Source organism: Pseudochaenichthys georgianus, chromosome 11 (assembly GCF_902827115.2).
Source record: "Pseudochaenichthys georgianus chromosome 11, fPseGeo1.2, whole genome shotgun sequence".
Lineage (NCBI taxonomy): Eukaryota > Metazoa > Chordata > Actinopteri > Perciformes > Channichthyidae > Pseudochaenichthys > Pseudochaenichthys georgianus.
Window position 1 is genome coordinate 30,318,321 of NC_047513.1, and position 18,036 is coordinate 30,336,356.

An 18,036-nucleotide genomic window follows, 5' to 3' on the forward strand; every position below is an offset into this window, starting at 1 on the left:
TGCTGTTCGCCACTCATCTGTAAGAGGTGTGTGTACAGTGTCTGCTGGTGTTGTATGCAAGTGTGCATGAAGTGTGCGCAAATATATATTTATATATAATGCAAATACATCTTAATTCAAATATATACTCATACTCGAATTTCTGATTAGGCTCGTCACTCGTCTGACATGTATCCCTCGCCAAACCCGGGTTAGTTTTAGACCCACGAGGGGACAGACTTTCCTTCATAGGCAGAGGAAAGGCTGTTTACATCACTATCACAACGGACCCATGCTAAATCATCACCGGCTGGAATTCCCACTCCTCCAAGACATAGTGATAAAGAATGCCATAGGTTATATATAGCACTATACAAAACACCACCACCGTCACTACACTTTAAACGCCACCAAACCGGTTAGTCGTGGCCCAGTTTTTTTTTTTTTTTTTTTACATTTCTTCACACTGTTCTCGGTCTCTCTGTGCCAACTGTGTGTGTGTGTTTGGCCAGGGATACTCAGTGACTGTACGCAGGGTAATATAACACCATGCAACAACCCCACCACGTACAGCTGGGGAGGGAGGGGCCAGCGCCTCGTTCACTAGCAGCATCTTGTTCACTTCGATGAAATCAGAAACTATATCTGGTATTTCACCCTTTAAACTTCTTTAATTTGTTGAAGTATATAAAAATATGAATGCTTTTGCTGCCGTGTGACGGCACCGTGTCCCCCTTTAACCCCAGCTGTGCTTTGTTTAATGGTTAGATCACTTCATAATTCATATTGTTATTAATAACACAGCACACGACGAACATTGGATCTCTAACTATACCTCCCCTCTTTTCCAATATCTCATCCCAAACCCTTCCTACGTTCAGATACATCTTTACACTCATCCCCACCCGTCCTGAAATGTATCCCGCTAAAGAAAATGTTAATAGAAGGGGGAGGAAATGTTAAATGAAGGGAAAAATAAATCACACTTCTAGCTTAGGTGTGCAGAGATCAGCCCTAAGCCTAAATAAAGAAATCACAAGCACTAAAAAAGGTTAAGATAAATAAGTGTCGGGGGGGGGGGGGGGGGGGGGGGGGGGGGGTGACAAACAAAAAAGGATCGTATATCTGTCGTTTCTCTCTTTTCAATAAGGTCGGACTGACATCAAGAGCTAGGCGTATTTCACCTCATGCACCCCCCGTCTGTGGACTTCGCCTGGGGCTGCATGGGTAATCCTGAAAATAGGAATGTCCCGTTGGGGAAAGAAAGGAGTTTATATGAACCGACAAACCAGCGCTACTGCAGATGAGAGCGTTAGCATGGCAGCTACATGTCTGTGTGTGCGTTTGAAGCCGGGACAGACTCACACTGCAGGGCGATCACGTCCTCAGTGACGCAGTTTCTGTGGCTCTCTCCCATTGGCCAGATATCACTGCAGGAAGTCAGTCCACTGCTTTGTAGAAAGAAAGGGGGGAGGGGGAGGGGGGGGGGGGGGTGTCTGGAGAGCGGGACAGTTTTCCTCCAAGAGGTGCGTGTGTTTTTTGTGTTACCGGTAGGGGGTCGATGTGGGTTGACACCGGCTTCTCCATGAGATACGGAGGTACAGAGGGGGGGGTGAAAGGTGTATTTTAGAGGAGAGAGGAGGGGACTTATAGCTGGAAGCCCTCCATAGGGGCCTCCTGCGGGGGGAAGAGGAACTGCTGGTTGGCTGCGTCCACCTGCGGGGCGAGGCTGTTGTCCTCGTCCTCCGTGCCGAAGTAATGCTCGATGAGATCGAAGGCCTTCTGGTAGATCTCCTGGTTGTCGTGGCTCTGGAGGAACTCGATTTTGTCAAGACCTGGAAGTGAAATAGGCGTTAGATCAATATATGTAATTACGTATCTTGAAACTACCCAAAGCAGAAGTGACGTCAGCGTCTTCATTTGCGTAATCTTCCCTCAGGGATTTATTCCGGTGTGCCTTGGGTTTACTGGCAGGCCGCAAACCACTTCACGACGTATACTGCCACCCGAAGTGGGGACTGGCTAGAATGCCGACACCTCCTCGTCACTCCAACGCTCCCATGTTTTTTTTGTGTTGCCATAAGTTAGTCTCTCTGCGTTGGTGCCAGAAAATAGAATGGCGGCTTCACAAAACTTTTCAGAGTTTTTGGATTGGATTGGATATACTTTATTAATCCCCGTGGGGAAATTGTTTCTCTGCATTTGACCCATCCTAGTGTTAGGAGTAGTGGGCTGCCATTTTGAACAGCGCCCGGGGAGCAGTGTAGGGAACGGTGCCTTGCTCAGGGACACCTCGGTAGCACTTGGTCTTGCCGGGACTTGAACTGGTGTCCAGTTCCAGTTGCCAAGCCAAGTCCCTATCGACTTCGCCACCACCACCACCACGGGGCAATTGGCCCAGCCAATCAAAATTGGTACTTTTTCTCCCAGGATAGTCCCACCTCTCTAGCAGGCAGTAAAATGGGGGTAAAAGTTCTCGGAACTAAGTTCTCTTTTTGGTGTGAACGCAAAATTCCAGGCACTAGCGGAACTAAACGGGAAAAGTACTCCGGTGTGAACGCGCCTATTGGTACCAAAACTCTGGTCTGATTACAGTTCAAAACAAAGCCACCCTTCTTTCTAACGACATCATCACTACACGTTTGTCTCTGGTAATGTTTCATGCTCCTAACGTTGTTGTGTGGACACGCTGCAGTACCATATGCTTCTTCGATGAGGCTGCAGTAGGGGTTGACCCCGCTGCCGCTGTTCTCCTGCTTGGCTTCCTGCTCTCCCAGCCTCAGGATGTTCTCCAGCCCGTTCAGAGCCACCTGAACGATCTTAGAGTCCATCACCGTCAGCAGGTCACACAGCGGCTTAATGCAGCCCAGGTTCACCAGGTATCTATATGCAAACACACACACACACACACACACAAAACATACCATTACATTTAATGACGATGCTAAAGATGGGGATGTTCAAAGATAAACAGAAAGCCTGAGGTCTATAGAACAGTTTTTTCCACCAGGCGGTCAGGAGGCTGAACTCTCTCCCCCCCCCTCCCCCACTGGACTTTAACACCCCCACACACTCAAATCCAAACCCTTTTTACGCTGCTATGGACAATATTGCACATTCGATGGACAATCTGCACTAATGTGCATTCTCAAAATATTGAAGTGACTGTTATTTTGTATATTTATTGATTTTTACGTTTTTATTTAGGTCTTAATGGAAGATTGACAATACAAAAAAAACAAAAAAACTTTCTCTTAAAGCGTGACTTAATATCTTTAAGCGTTTGTTTTAGTAAGTCTTTTATCTAAAAGATAAAGATTTGTATTTCCTTTTAGTTGAAACTGAACAAACAGTCAGGCATCGTGTCATTAGAGGGGATGATGTAATATATATTGCCTCTAAGTCTGACCTGATCTGTTCTGGGGTTCCTCCGGACGTTGCGTTGGTGATGGCCCAGGCCGCCTCTTTCCTGGTTCTGAATTCAGCTTTCTGTAGGATGTCGATCAGCACTGGGAAGATGTTGGCATCAATGACCGTCTGTAGGGCAGGAGAAGTTATCAAATCAGGAACACATCTCCAAAAAGCAGCTTCAGCATCATTATTAAATAGTATAACAACCACAGCAAACATGATTGAGGGGGAAAGGGTCAGATACTGAGATTGGCAAGTGTGTGTGTGTGTGTGTGTGTGTGTGTGTGTGTGTGTGTGTGTGTGTGTGTGTGTGTGCGCATCACCTGTATTTGTGCTCGGTTTCCTGCGGTGATGTTTGAGATGGTCCAGCAGGCCTCTTTGCGGATGGACTCCTTAGCGCTGCTGAGGAGGTGCAGCAGACAGGGCAGGGCGGAGCAGTTCAACACCACCTGGAACAGAGAGGGGGTGAAACTAGTTTATAAAAAAGGTTTACAATTAAGTATAAAAAACCAAATGAAAATGAATACAGATATCTAAAAAGGGAAAACTAAACACATGATCACATCAAGCCCCCAGGAAGTGCACCGGACTCTGAGGAAAATATTAGTTGTGGCCAAACGGCGGTACTACACTTCTGTATCAGTCACTGGGCCCCATTGACTAACATTGGGAAAGAGACGTCTGTAAATCGTTGGATAATTTTTTTAAAACTAAATAAACTACCCAGTATGAACATGTGTATAGCACTTATTAAAAACATTCGGTCCTCAAGTTGTAAAATGCGCTAATTACGTTATTCTGAGTTATTTTCCTCGGCATTATGAACGCGGATCTGAGAGTGGGAGCTCCGGGGGCGGGGCTTAGGGGCAACTCGTCTGCGCATGCTCTATGAGCGCACATACGGGTGCTTCTGCTCTGACAGCCAGGCATGCTGGGTAACCTGTGACGTTTCGCTCTCAAAAGTTGGGCCATTTTGCCTTCATGCGCCAATGAGCAGCTCTCATAGGAAAGAACGAGGCCCCGCCTCCCAGGCTGTATCCAGTTCTTATTATACATCCATGGATCGCATCAACTTGGCTCGGTTGCTTGCCGATTTACTGACTGACATTACAGCTGTTTTTGTCAGGGAATTGAACCGCTATTCAGGGGAAAGGGTCTCCCACATAATTTTGGGGGCAAGTTATCCGAGTGGGAAGCCTATCTGGAAAGAGAAAATACACTATAATCTACTTTGAATTAAATAAAATATATGATATAAATAATCTGATTCTGATCAATTTGACCATGAAGTTCCCACCAGGTTTTTATTTTTATAAATGGTGCTTCAATTCCCACATGATGACATTTCAAAATCTGAATGTACCCTTTATTTAAAAGTAATAGTCTCATCACTCTCACGTCTCACCAAGAATGAGAATTATGTACAGAACCATAAACTCTCACCTGCGTTTGGATGTCGTCTCCAGTGACAATGTTTCCTACGGCTCTCAAAGCAGGCGAGGCCACCTTGTAGTCCGTGTGCCTGCAGAAACAAATTGTAAGTATTTACGGGTCAGATCTACGGTGAGAACGGCAACAGAGAGTGTAGCTGGACTCACATGAGCAGCTCTACAAGACGCCTGCAGACTCCAGAGTCGATGACGGCTTGGATCTTGTCGTTGGGGCCGTCTGAGAGGTAGGACAGGGCCCAACAGGCATCTGCCAGCAAGTCTGGGTCGCTGCTAAATAAAAGCCTGGACAGCACGGGCAGACAGGGCGACACCTAGACAGCAAAGACATAATGAGTATGCATGATGAAAACATAACTTTAAATACGCCCATAAATCACACGCGATCGACAAGTCAACCTTCTCAGAGCAGCTTAGCTACGTCATGTTGGTTGAGACACATTTAAGAGACGGATCACGTTTTGTTCAGCCGGATAATCTCCACATGTCGACCCTACTTTTATAATTTTCGAAAAATGCTAACGTTATGCTATAAACGAACTACAGCAGGGTCGCTGCTTCAACGTCTCGCCGACTTCAGATCCATATTCAAAAATACAGATTCTAAATGGTTCAAGTTGAAGCGTTTGTTTGAACAGTCTGCAGGAAGCAGGGACTGGCTTTCAAGCAGAACAGGGCAACCAAACTTAGAGAAGTGTTTACGTGTTCGGTGTAATGACGTAAAACGGCCTCGACAACTTCTGTAGTCCTATTCAGCCACTTGGTAACAACCATCGTTTTTCAGATCCCGTTTTCAGATCCCGTTGCTTTTTTGTCGAAAGAACCGGAAGTGGTAACATGCCACTTACTTCCGGGTTTTAGGACGCGTCACTGCGGCCCTCTATAGGAGTCAATATTAGCCATGACTTCTATCCTAGAAATGCCGCTTATGTCGACCATTCAAACGCTTTCATAAGACGACCATGTCTGTAAATAAATAGTATAAAGTTACAAAACTTTTCTAGCACTGCGTCATTCGATCTCCCGGGTAAATATTACAGCGACTACTTGGTAGAGCTGAGAGTCTTTAATGATGTTTTGCAATGTTATCCATCTTATTTCAGTAGTAGATGTTTTGCATGGATTGAACTGAACAGAATAGAGAGGCGAAGTCCCTCCCTTTCCTCCATGGGACCTTATTTCTGAAAAAGTATGTATTGAAGTCAATGGCGAGAGAAAGATTATCTTTCGATCCCGTTTGAATTGTGCCACGAATTACACACATGATGTTTGTCAATTTAAAAGATAATTTTGCAAGTCAAAAAAATTAAACTGTCGTAAAACTGTGAAGTAACACTTTTTTGTGTGTGAAACCGCTCAATGAACTACATCTCCCGTCTCGCACCACACACCAAGACGGCCGCCACGTTGAAACATTTCACTTCTTTCTTTCAGAACGAGGCGAAAAGTATTAAAAGAGGTGAAAATCACTCCAAGTCTGGGCGCGTTGAGAGCTGTACATACACACAAGGGGAGTGAGTCGGTTCCGTGAGAGCCAGCATGCGGGACCGGGACTCTGGGATTTTGTAGTCTTTGTAGTTGCGTGTTTTTCATCGTCTTATATTTCAACAGTTTTACGACAAACTGACTTTTTTTACATGGAAATAATTGTTTAAGATTGACAAACATCATGTGTGTAATTCGTGGCACAATTCAAACGGGATCGAAAGATAATCTTTCTCTCCCCATTGACTTCAATACATAATTTTTCCGAAATAAGGTCCCATGGGGCGGAAGTAGATGGGCGGGACTTCACCTCTCTATTTACCAATATGCTTGCTGTGGCTTCCACATGTTTATAAACAGGGTATATGCAGGAATCCTGAAGTCAAATTTAATACCTTTTAAGACCTTTTTTTAAGACCCTTTCCATACATTTTAAGACCTCATCGCAACATCGAAGTCTAACCGGTTACTTTGGCGACACACTTTACCTCACATTTACTATATTGATTGTAAGATAGCACAACTAAACAGAGTGCAGACAGACTACTGAAGCCTCCTCTCCACATGAACTTCAACCTCTCTGTGAAGGTCAGGTTTAATGCAGCATGCTGCTTTGTTGCTTCTGTACTCTGTGCTCTTTCATTCCAGCAAAACTCCTCAGAAACCAGTATTTAACCAATAAACAAAACAATTTACAGAACTATGAAATATATTAAACTTTGGTGAGCTTCAGCGGGGTAATGCCATATGGGAGCTCCCTCACAAATACCCAGGGGTTAAATTGGGCTGGGGCTGTCCGGGGCTAAGCCCGGCACAGAGGACGATGCTCTGACGTCATCACCCTCACACATTTGTCATATGTTTACAAAAAACGATATATATGTTAAGACTTTTCTCGTTCTTAATATAGACTATATTTAGGGTCGATATGTGTTGACCTTACTTTAAAATAGCAGATCTCTGTGACCGGATATAGTTTGGCTTAGACCCTGGCCCCACGAGGACGCATACAGAAAAACGCATACGCAAAAAAGTCTTCCGTTCACACGCATTCGATTCGTCTGTTCACACTAGACCGCTGGAAATGCTGGAAACGCTGTAGTACATATGCCAGGCCTGTAAGTGGCGCTGCTGCCACCACAAAATACACCAACAGCAGCGAAGAAGACACCGGAGCATGGTTGCCCTTCTGTTTATTCTCCGCGGTGGACGGCGTGTTCTCCTGCTGTATTTCTCTCAGGTAGTCCACCAGCAGATAAACACCCCCCCCACGCTATGCATGGGGCCACCTTGAGGGCGTTTCCCGACATGTTGTTTCAGTAAATTAAAGGGTGTTTCATGTTGTCGTTGCTGTGGACCTTCTTAATACCTTGGAAAATGCCGTTTAATACTTTTTAATAGCCTTAATTTTCGCTAAATTGATTTATCAACTTTTAATACTTTTTAAGACCCCGCGGACAGCCTGATAAAGCAACATGTTGAAAATCCATGATCTAAAATGATCAGAGTTTTTGTTGTTCACTTCATCATTGGTACCTTTTCAAACGCAGGTGGAGGGTTTTTTCCTCTACACAGATTAGACAGAGCCCACACTGCGTTCCTCGTCATGGTCAATCGAGTGGATTTGGTCAGAAGCCTGAAAGGACAAAGGAGAGCAAAAGCCATGAGGATCAGACATATGCAAAACACAGGTAGGAAACTCAGGCGCTGAAACAAAGAGGATGGACTTACATTAATAATGGTGGAAGAATGTCGCAGTTCAGCACGTAGTCTCTGCACACCGCACTGTCCCCTGCAATATTACCCAAGGCCCAAACAGCCTGCAGGAAGAGATAACATTAGGTATAAGAGAATAGAACAAACAAACACAAGCCACATCAAACCACACACTGTGGGTTACCTGTTCTTGGACATCTTCAAAGTCCGAGTTCAGTAGTTCGATGAAGATTGGCACCGCTCCGGCCGCAATCACAGTCTTCGTCTGCATGGATGTGCCGGATGCTATGTTGGTCAGTGCCCACGCTGCCTCGAACTGCAGGGCAGACAATGATGCAGGGAAATCAGATGACATTTCAAATGTATTTTACCACGAAGCCAGAACAGAGAAAAACATGTTAGGTCAACAAACGATAAATTCTATTCCGCCTCATGGGACCTTATTTCGGAAAAATTATGTATTGAAGTCGATGGAGAGAGAAAACGTATCTTTCGATCCCGTTTGAATTGTGCCACGAATTCCACACATGATGTTTGTCAATCTTAAAAAATAATTTCCATGTCAAAAAAGTCAGTTTGTCGTAAAACTGTTGAAATATAAGACGATGAAAAATACGCAACTAGAAAGACTACAAATCCCAGAGTCCCGGTCCCGCATGCTGGCTCTCACGGAACGACTCACTCCCCTTGTGTGTGTGCAGCTCTCAACGTGCCCAGACTTGGAGAGATTTTCACCTCTTTTAATACTTTCCGCCTCGTTCTGAAAGAAAGAAGTGAAATGTTCCAACGTGACGGCCGTCTTGGTGTGTGGTGCGAGACGGGAGATGCAGTTCATTGAGCGGTTTCACACAAAAAAATGTGTTACTTCGCAGTTTTACGACTTTTTTTTTTTTTTTTTTTACTTTAGTTATCTTTTAAATTGACAAACATCATATGTTCGCATATCATGCGGACGTGGACGATTCGGTATCGATGCAGTGACGGAAGATAATCGATTATAGCGTAGTAACGTTGCTTCCTGATTTTCCGGCCGCGGCTTTACTACAATCAGGGTTCATACACTTTTTCACCAATGATTTTCAATGACTTTTCCGTGACTTCAATGACCTTTACCTCATTTTCCATGACCAAAAGAAAATTACGACTGAAAATGGTTTATTTTAACATGGAACAGGAAAATAAGGTTTGCATATGAAACATGTTGTGCCTATCTAAAACAAGTCAAATAGTAGGCTTACTAGCTTCTACACGCTAAAGCAACTGTAGTCAGGGATGCAAACTTATCAGGTATGAAAAAGGTGACAAGGATCCGAGCCCCCGACCCCACGGAATATCGGCTTTAAAATTAGGAATAACAGGATTTTAGCAGTCGGAACAACTAAAGCAGGTAATAATAACAGAAACGCCAAAGAGTCACATCTAATAGACATATATAAAAGCATTTATTTTAATTGTGTAGCAGTCAGTTTATCATTTTGGCAGCACTGTTGAGCATTTTGAAAATGTATTTTCATGCCTCTGTGCAAGGCTTAGTCTTTCTATCTTTATAGCCACTGGTGTAAAGTAACTAAGTTCATAAACTCAACAAGTACTATACGTGGGTACAATTTTGAGATACATATTTCAATGTTTTGCTACTGTGTACTTCTACTCCTCTACAGTTCAGAGGTACATGGTGTACTTCTCCTCCACTGCATGTATTTAATAGCTTCAGTTACTTTACAGATGTGGATGAATGATGTGAAATATAATCAAGTGTTGAATCAGACTTTAGTTCCACCTGGAGTAAATCCACCAGCTACCCTGCAGTCTACAAAGCCATTCAGACTAGCTGCTCCTTCACCAGCTTTGAGAACACTTTCATGATCAATCATTATAAAACATATCATATATATTATTCTGAAATGGACCAATCTGCACAACGACTACTTTTACTGTCGCTACTTTCACTATATTTTGATGAGAATACTTTTCTACTTTCACTTGAGGAACATTTTGAATGCAGGACCTTTACTGTAACAGAGTATTCCTACACTCTGGTACTTCTACTTTTACTCAAGTACAAGACCTGAGTACTTCTACTTTTACTCAAGTACAAGATCTGAGTACTTCTACTTTTACTCAAGTACAAGATCTGAGTACTTCTACTTTTACTCAAGTACAAGATCTGAGTACTTCTACTTTGACTACAAGATCTGAGTACTTCTACTTTTACTCAAGTACAAGATCTGAGTACTTCTACTTTTAATCAAGTACTAGATCTGAGTACTTACTTCTACTTTTACTCAAGAACAAGACCTGAGTACTTCTACTTTTATTCTAGTACAATATCTATCCTTATACCACCTCTGTTTATAGCCTATGAAAAAAACGATTAGAAAACGAAGGCTAAAGCTAACGTTAGCAGATAGTGACAATGTATGCTAGCTAGCTCAACGATTCCTTAAATAATATTGCGACAGAAAAACTTTTCAGTTCACATCACGCTCTGCCGCTCTGCTCTGAACACCTGAACGGCCCGTTCTAACAGCTGTTCACCAGCGGAGGAGTCTGTGCCACAGTGACTCCGCACAGTTAACGAACGTACCGTAGATAATGTAGCTGACCTTCATCCCGGAGCAGCAGAGTTCAGCCGACAGGCAGGAAGACTCGAGCACACAGCTCGCGCTTCATATATTAAAAAATAACACCATGCGCCTCATGATGGCACATAACAGCTCGCGACCGCAGATTATTTCGGCGATTAGATAAAATGTAAATTAAATTTGACGCAACTTTAGTTACATTTCCATGACTTTTCCAAAACTTTGGGAAAAATATTGTTTTCCATAACTTTTCCAGGGCCTGGAATTTGCATTTTGAAATTCCACGACTTTTCCAGGTTTTCAATGACCGTACGAACCCTGTACAATGTTTTTTTTCTTCTGTCACTTTAATATCAAATCGGTCGGCGACGCAGAGATCAGGGAACAGACGTGACGGCGGCACAGCAACACGGAGCAGTCTGCTTCATCCACCAACACAAGAACACCAGTCCAGAACCGACAGCAGAAGGACTCGCTCTGAATCACTCCGTGTCGCTGCGGCACAGAGACACAGACAGGGATTTATGTTTTTCAAAGATAATCGCGTTACAATCATGTCAGGTTTTTGGTGGATTCAATCAAGTCTTGGATTGCAGAGTATGGATGTCCTCTAGCAATTTTCAGACGATGTATACGTGTGTGAAGTTTGTGAAGGCAGGAGGAAAAAAGCTTCCGCGATCACCGTCTCCTCTCCGTTCCCCCAAGCCCCGCCCCCTCCCTGAAAATAATGAGTGACAGGCTGATAGTGACCCGATAGAAACTTTATTATTCACTTAATCACTGAGATATAATGAAGCTAATTTAATCTCATACATTCATGGGATGTATGTAACAGTAAGACAGAGAATGTAAGTGAGCACCCACATGCAGTATTTTAGTTGTTATTTGCTGTTGTAAATACTCCTGTTGTCTGCTGTGTTCAGACTCAGGTCCTGTGTGTGAGGCCACATTCAGGACATTCAGTGTCCTTTCTTAACAGAAGGCCGTGGCTAGAAGCTGCAGCTCGACTGCAGAAGCATTAGCTTTTTGTTTTTGAGGATGGAACAACTTCACACACGGAGGCTAGAACTATACAATTCATTTATTTTGGTTTATAAATTAATGTCAAGACATTTATGTTATTGATTTCTGAAGCACTTTCTAAATAATAAAAAGAGAGTTCATATGTATTTACTGCATGCATGCATTGATGAAAAATAAGCCATGTGCAGTAATATAGAAAATTGAGGATGCAACGCATTGGTATGAATCGGGATATCGAATTGAAGACAGGATAATCGTAATCGAATCGTGAGACCAGTGAAGACGCACAGCCCTACTAAATGGGTGGGTTTTATTATCGCGGACTTTATGACAAGTTCTGCCCGCTGTGAAACTTTTCTTGTTTCCATAGCAACAACAACTTCGCCCCTCTATAGCCTAACCGTGCGAGGACAAACTGACCTGGAGTGTGCAGTTGGTGCTCATCTTCAAGAACTCCACAAATCTATCCACGACTCGAGCTGTGTTTATAACTTCATCAATCGGAGGGTTGGGCTCTGAAACAAGGGAGGTAAAGAGAATGTAAGTCATCGTGTTTGGTTCATTGTGACCTCCTGACTGCCAGCACATAGATTCACTGTTAACCCTTAGATGCCCGAGTGACTGGACCCTGCACGCTTCCATAAGTGGGTCAAAAAGGACCCGTATTAGAATAATATGTGTTTTTATGCCATATTTGTCTAAGAAAAATCACTTGTATAATATTTAGTATTATATTTTGGTTCACACTAGAAATATTTTATAATTAATTTTTCACTATTTCGATTTTTTTTTTTATACATTTTGAACATATTGATGCAAAGATCTCCGCTATTCTGAGACCCTCACAGTATTCCAGACCCTTTTCTACTCATAGCCCACCCCCCCATCAATCCATGCCGGTTGATCAAGTTTGATAGTCCTATACCCCCCCCCCCCCCTAACCTTCCATTATATTGTAAAGCGATTTTGTATAATGTATTATTATTATACTGACAGGTATCAGATCTTGCCGTCACTTGTGATGTAGTCTGTGTGTCCTACAGTGAAAGTATAATAATAATACATTTTATTTTTAGGTGCCTTTCATGACACCCAAGGACACCGTACAATTTGTTAAAAAAAAGAGAAAGAAAACGCTAATAGGCAACAGAACATGATAAAAACACAAACAGGAAATCATATTATTAGTATTCCTGACGGAAACAGGTGATAAGAATCAAAGGTTCCCATAGGAAAAGCATGCGGGTCATTTTCGACCCACTTATGGAAGCTTGGGGTAGAAATACAAAAACTACAATTTCTTAAAATTTTAATTTAAAATGTGAATGGCGTGATATCCAAAACATGTTTTTTGAGGAGTAGCTGGAATATGAAATGATAACAATTTTTAATTACCAAGATACTTCAAGAAAACCAGCTCACCGGGTGCAAAAAGACCCACTTATGCATCAAAGCACGCGATAAATACCTTTGGAAAGTAGTTTCCTGAACTTCTGTGTTGTGGCGAGCTGAAGCTCTGGGTCCTCCGAGAAAAGCATCTCCACCATTTCCTTTGTAATGACACCTTCCTGCAACAACACATAGACAAGCATTTTCAAAACTTGATCCACTGACTCTTCTCAACCTGCAGGCTGGAAGAAAAACTAGACCACAACAATCAAAACAATGTTGCTGTGTGAGCTTCTCTTTATCGATTTTGTGTGAAAGGCATTAGGAGAAATAGACACTCACTGTAACTGGAGAGCTGAGGTATGAGTCCACCAGAGGATTCTCAAACATGGCTTCCTCTTCATTGAGAACGTCCACATTCCTCCTCTTGAAAAGCTGTGAATATAAGATAGTTGGAGACCACAAGACACAGTTAAGCCAGACCATGTTGAGTGTGCATAAATGAAATCCTGAAATAATGTCAAACAGAGAGATAAAGGATCTCATGAGTGGGATTGAGAGGTTTGGTGTAGGTATAAGACTATCCACTCAATTAGGGTATTTATCACACCCCAAAATGACATCCCGTTTCATCCCATCCCAGTTTGGTTTAATACCTGCTGTTCTCGTTTCTGTTTCCTGAGTTGGATGCCCTCCTCCTCTCTTCTGCGCCTCATCTCCTCCGGGTTCAGTGCTTTGTTCTTGTAGCGGTTCATCCTGTAGTTGTTGTCTTTGGCCGGACTGGCTGACGGCTCTGAACGGACACAGAAAAAGGTAGAAATCAAGATTAATAAACAACACAATGTTTGCTTCAAGTTGATCTGAACATGTTTATATCATCACACACACACACACACACACACACACACGATCTGTTCGGCAAAGTTAGGTTTGGACGATATCCTTTCCTTCTGGGAGGGCGTGCATAACACGGCATAACACCGGAGCCCCCTGCAGGGAAACTTTGACGCTGTTCTGAGTTTGTTCTAATCTGTCAACATGACGTACGGCTTTCAGATTTTTCCGTCATTGTTAAAGACGGAAAATATTCGGTTAACGCGACCTCTGGAACAGAGTATGTTTCATCACTAAGAATAGGTCCAGATAATGACTTGTACACCGGTCTATTTATAAAAGCTTGCATAAATACACTGAAAATGGACTACACGTCCCAAAAATGCACACACACACACACACACACACACACACACACACACACACACACACACACACACACACACACACACACACACACACACACACACACACACACACACACACACACACACACACACACACACACACACACACACACACACACACACACAGCTATTCAGTCAGCTGGCAGGCAGAACACACGTCTTTATGCAATAGAGTTAAATCGCAGAGTTAGCGTAAAGTGGTGCCCACACACAGGACAAACTGCCCATTCTCAGCATTTGTGCAGTCATGCCTCCAGAAAGGGGCACTGTGCAGATCCCTGAGTCACCCGGGGCTACAGGGGAGAGAGAAGCAGGGACAACTTTGAAACCTGCCACCAACACACGGTGGTGCCAACTTTCTGAGCCAAAAGCCCCCCCGTTGTAACAACAGGAGTTTACAAGGGTAAATATTAGAACAAGTGGCTCAAATTGAGGTCATGTTTTGGTTTGAGGCTCTTAGCACAACCAGCCTGATCTAAAGCTTATGCATGTGTGTGTGTAATGGGCCCAGATGGTAAAGCCACAGGCATGGACCGCACGCACACACACAGGTTGTGGCTGGATGCTCTAATTTCTGTACTGTATTGGTTGTACTAGTACTATGTGAACTGCACCCACTGTTTACTGGTGGGGCTTGATGGCACAGACATAGCACTGCAGAGGATGAGTCTGCGTTGGCACTTCAGAGGAGACCCTAACTACAGCAAGGAGTCTCTGAAGGAAAAAAGAGTAAAATGGTGAGAGGTGTTTTAGTGTCTAGATTCAAATAAGATCATGTAGCTACCTAAACCTAGTGGTATTTAGCCATACTGATTGATTTTGTCTTAGTTTCGGGATTTTAAGTGAGCTGCTACGGAGATTTCAGCCACTACCATAAAGCCATAGAGTAAAAACCCTTTGTTGTAGGGCGGTGGAAGACATTACAAATCAAAACATCCGTGTTGCTTCATAGCATCAATTATGTTTTAACCAACGGCTGACCTTGGTGACAAATTGAGGGCGATTCAAGTTAAGGACACTTTACCAACATAAAAACAAAGGGAACCTAAGAGAAATCCTGTCACAATGACAATGACCTGATATCTGTTTGTGTGCCATATTTCCAGGTGACATGTAGAATGAAGCAAGAAGGTTTGGGTGGGTCAGTTTGAACATACAAGTTAAAAGTAAGTTCACACTAAATTGAAGAATACTGAGGGCTTGAAAACACAAGCACAATCCTAGTCCTAGGGAATAGTCTGGAAAGCATGGGGACCCCCGGTGTCCCACACGTGAGTACAGTATGCTGTCAGATACGTCTAAACTGTCAGAAATATGGATTTAACAAGGTTAATTATTTTCTTTTATGTTAAAAAGTTTGACAACACGAACTGAATATAATATAATTATATACACAATATAATGCAGTTTGCCACATGTTCATATAAAGTTGTTTATATATTTGGTGTAAATATGTCTTTATTTTAATCAATGTTAATGTTAATCGTTTTTGAAAAAAGGTTCTTTCTATGTTTTCTTTTAATAACTGATATATTTTTGATCTTCTCTTACAACTTATTTCCTTATGTTTGTAACACCAAAGCAAAGTCTTTGTATCTGTAAACGTACCTGGAAATAAACTGAAATTCTGAACTGTGTTGAAAAACATGGCTGTAAAAGAGCTAATTTAGCTTAGCTAGCGTTAGCTGCTACGCACACCCATCTGTGTCTAATAAATAGGACTATTAAAATGTGTCATCTTATTGATGATGTCTAATTACCTTTTCTAAGTGATTCAAAGTATAATGGCAAATAACAATCTCTCTACCCACCACAAAACACCTTACACACAGCTAACGCTACACAACGTTTGACATGCACACTACGTAGCATTAGCTCAACAGCTAATATTAGCAACAGTTGTATGCAAAGAAACACGACACCGGGAGACATTAGAAAATGAAACTTTAAAAAGCTGGCAAGCAAGCAGATCTGTGGATATAACTCATATTTAGATGTAGGCCAAAGTTTAGCTATATGCTTCGTGTGTCTTCCTAAATCCTAAAAAGGTGGTGCTAATTAGCTTAGCTATTAGCCACGTTTCGTTAGGTAGGGTAACAAATACCCCTTTCTTTGGTTATAATTAGTTATATGACATGTTATACATTATGAAACACTGACCTAAGACTAGATAGTGAGCTGACAGAATATTTACGAAGAGAAATAGCGTAAAACAGGAACTCAATCTGCGCTAATGTTACTACGTAGCATCTTAAACTAGAGTTAGCTCCCTAGGTAGTGAGTTAGCTACGTCTTTAGCTAAACAACAGTGACAGGATAATTTAATTTTCTTTAATCCCGATTTAGAAACCCAGATTTGTAGCTCCTAAACAAGTAATCGGTACCCTCGATTTGTCCAACAGCTTACCCATTATGTCGTGTTGAGTGTATCAAGTCGTGAAGATGGGAAGTAATTTTAAATCCTTTCTCTCTCCTAGCTTTCCAGAATTTGCTCCTGTAAGCAATATGTCTGTCGGAGACGGAAACGTCAAAATATAACAGCACCAACAGCTTCCTGCCAGCAGGGGGCGCACCAGTTTCACAAAACACTCCTCCTCACATTTAGCTACCATAAGGATAACAAGAAAGCTACCAAACTCACATATCAATCAACAGTGGCTAAGTAGCTAAGTAGATCTACCCAAGTACTGTACTTTAGTACCATTTTGAAGAACTTGTACTTTACTTGAGCATATACATGTATTGTGTCTGGATATTTGTCTGTTAATGTTGGACATGGAGCTGCTGTGATGCAAGTCAAATTTCAGACTTGATCTGACAAATAAAGTAATATCGTATCGTATTTCAATTTGTTGTTACTTTGTACTTCTACTCCACTACAATTCAGAGGTAAATGGTGTACTTTTACTCAATTTCCTTCATTTAATACCTTTAACTACTTTGCAGATTTGGTTTAATGATGTGAAATATATATATATAAGACCTCATTACTATTATTCTGAAATGGATCTGCATAATGACTACTTTTACTTTTGGTACTTTAAGTATATTTTGATGCTTACACTATTTTGCTTTAACTTGAGTAACATTTTGAATGCAGGACTTTTACTTGTATCAGAGTATTAATTTCTTACACTCTGGTAGTTTACTCAAGTAAAAATATCCTAGTACTTCTTACATCACTGGTATATCTATAATGAATTAAAGACTGGATTTATTTAAGTCCGCAACAGATACATTGGTCATCATCGCTACAGGTTTACCCACACTTCCACCATGAATATATGATATCATACCAGTTAATTAGGGTGGGAAAGGGAACACAGCATTTTTAAATTATATTAGGCCTACTTTAAAATCATTGCTTTTCACTAATCTTTTCATTTTGCATACCATCTGGCATTTAATCAATAACTGCCTCCCTGTTGGTGTGTGTGTGTGTGTGTGTGTGTGTGTGTGTGTGTGTGTGTGTGTGTGTGTGTGTGTGTTGGTTCCCCAGCGTTTTCTCAAAGTGACTGTGACATAGTAATACAGGTGAGGTGCATCCGTGGTCAATTTGCTGGGAGCAGGTAGTGTTAAATTACTGCACTATATCGTGGTTCAGCATCGTCCTCTGACATGGGCCTGGGGAGATACACCAGAAAAAACATTAGGGGGCAATGTTGTATAAATAAAATGGAAACAATGGGGCATTCACTGCTTTCAGGCTGGCTTTTTCACTCATAAAAAGGGTGTGGGAGGTCAAGTCAATTGTAGCGC

The 18,036-nt window shown here is 42.2% G+C and overlaps 1 protein-coding gene across 1 annotated transcript; it reads right to left on the bottom strand.

The window, feature by feature from the left end:
• Window positions 1-1,050: 1,050 nt before the first annotated feature.
• Window positions 1,051-16,891, bottom strand: kpna6 (karyopherin alpha 6 (importin alpha 7)). The gene is made up of 14 exons (XM_034094315.2): window positions 16,685-16,891; window positions 13,693-13,829; window positions 13,379-13,471; window positions 13,116-13,215; window positions 12,068-12,162; window positions 8,224-8,355; window positions 8,055-8,143; window positions 7,860-7,959; window positions 4,989-5,152; window positions 4,834-4,912; window positions 3,714-3,839; window positions 3,389-3,516; window positions 2,678-2,862; window positions 1,051-1,814 (listed from the first exon to the last, which is right to left on the bottom strand). The coding sequence occupies exons 1-14, from the start codon at window positions 16,686-16,688 to the stop codon at window positions 1,627-1,629; spliced, it is 1,620 nt and encodes a 539-aa protein (XP_033950206.1). The 5' UTR covers window positions 16,689-16,891; the 3' UTR covers window positions 1,051-1,626.
• Window positions 16,892-18,036: the final 1,145 nt, after the last annotated feature.

Excerpts from the sequence above, each read along its gene's own strand:
- kpna6 (XM_034094315.2), bottom strand. Across the intron at positions 7,960-8,054 it reads ATTCTTCCACCATTATTAAT|GCTTCTGACCAAATCCACTC; the intron begins GTAAGTCCATCC and ends TTGTCCTTTCAG. Across the intron at positions 5,153-7,859 it reads CTCCACCTGCGTTTGAAAAG|GTGTCGCCCTGTCTGCCCGT; the intron begins GTACCAATGATG and ends TTTGCTGTCTAG.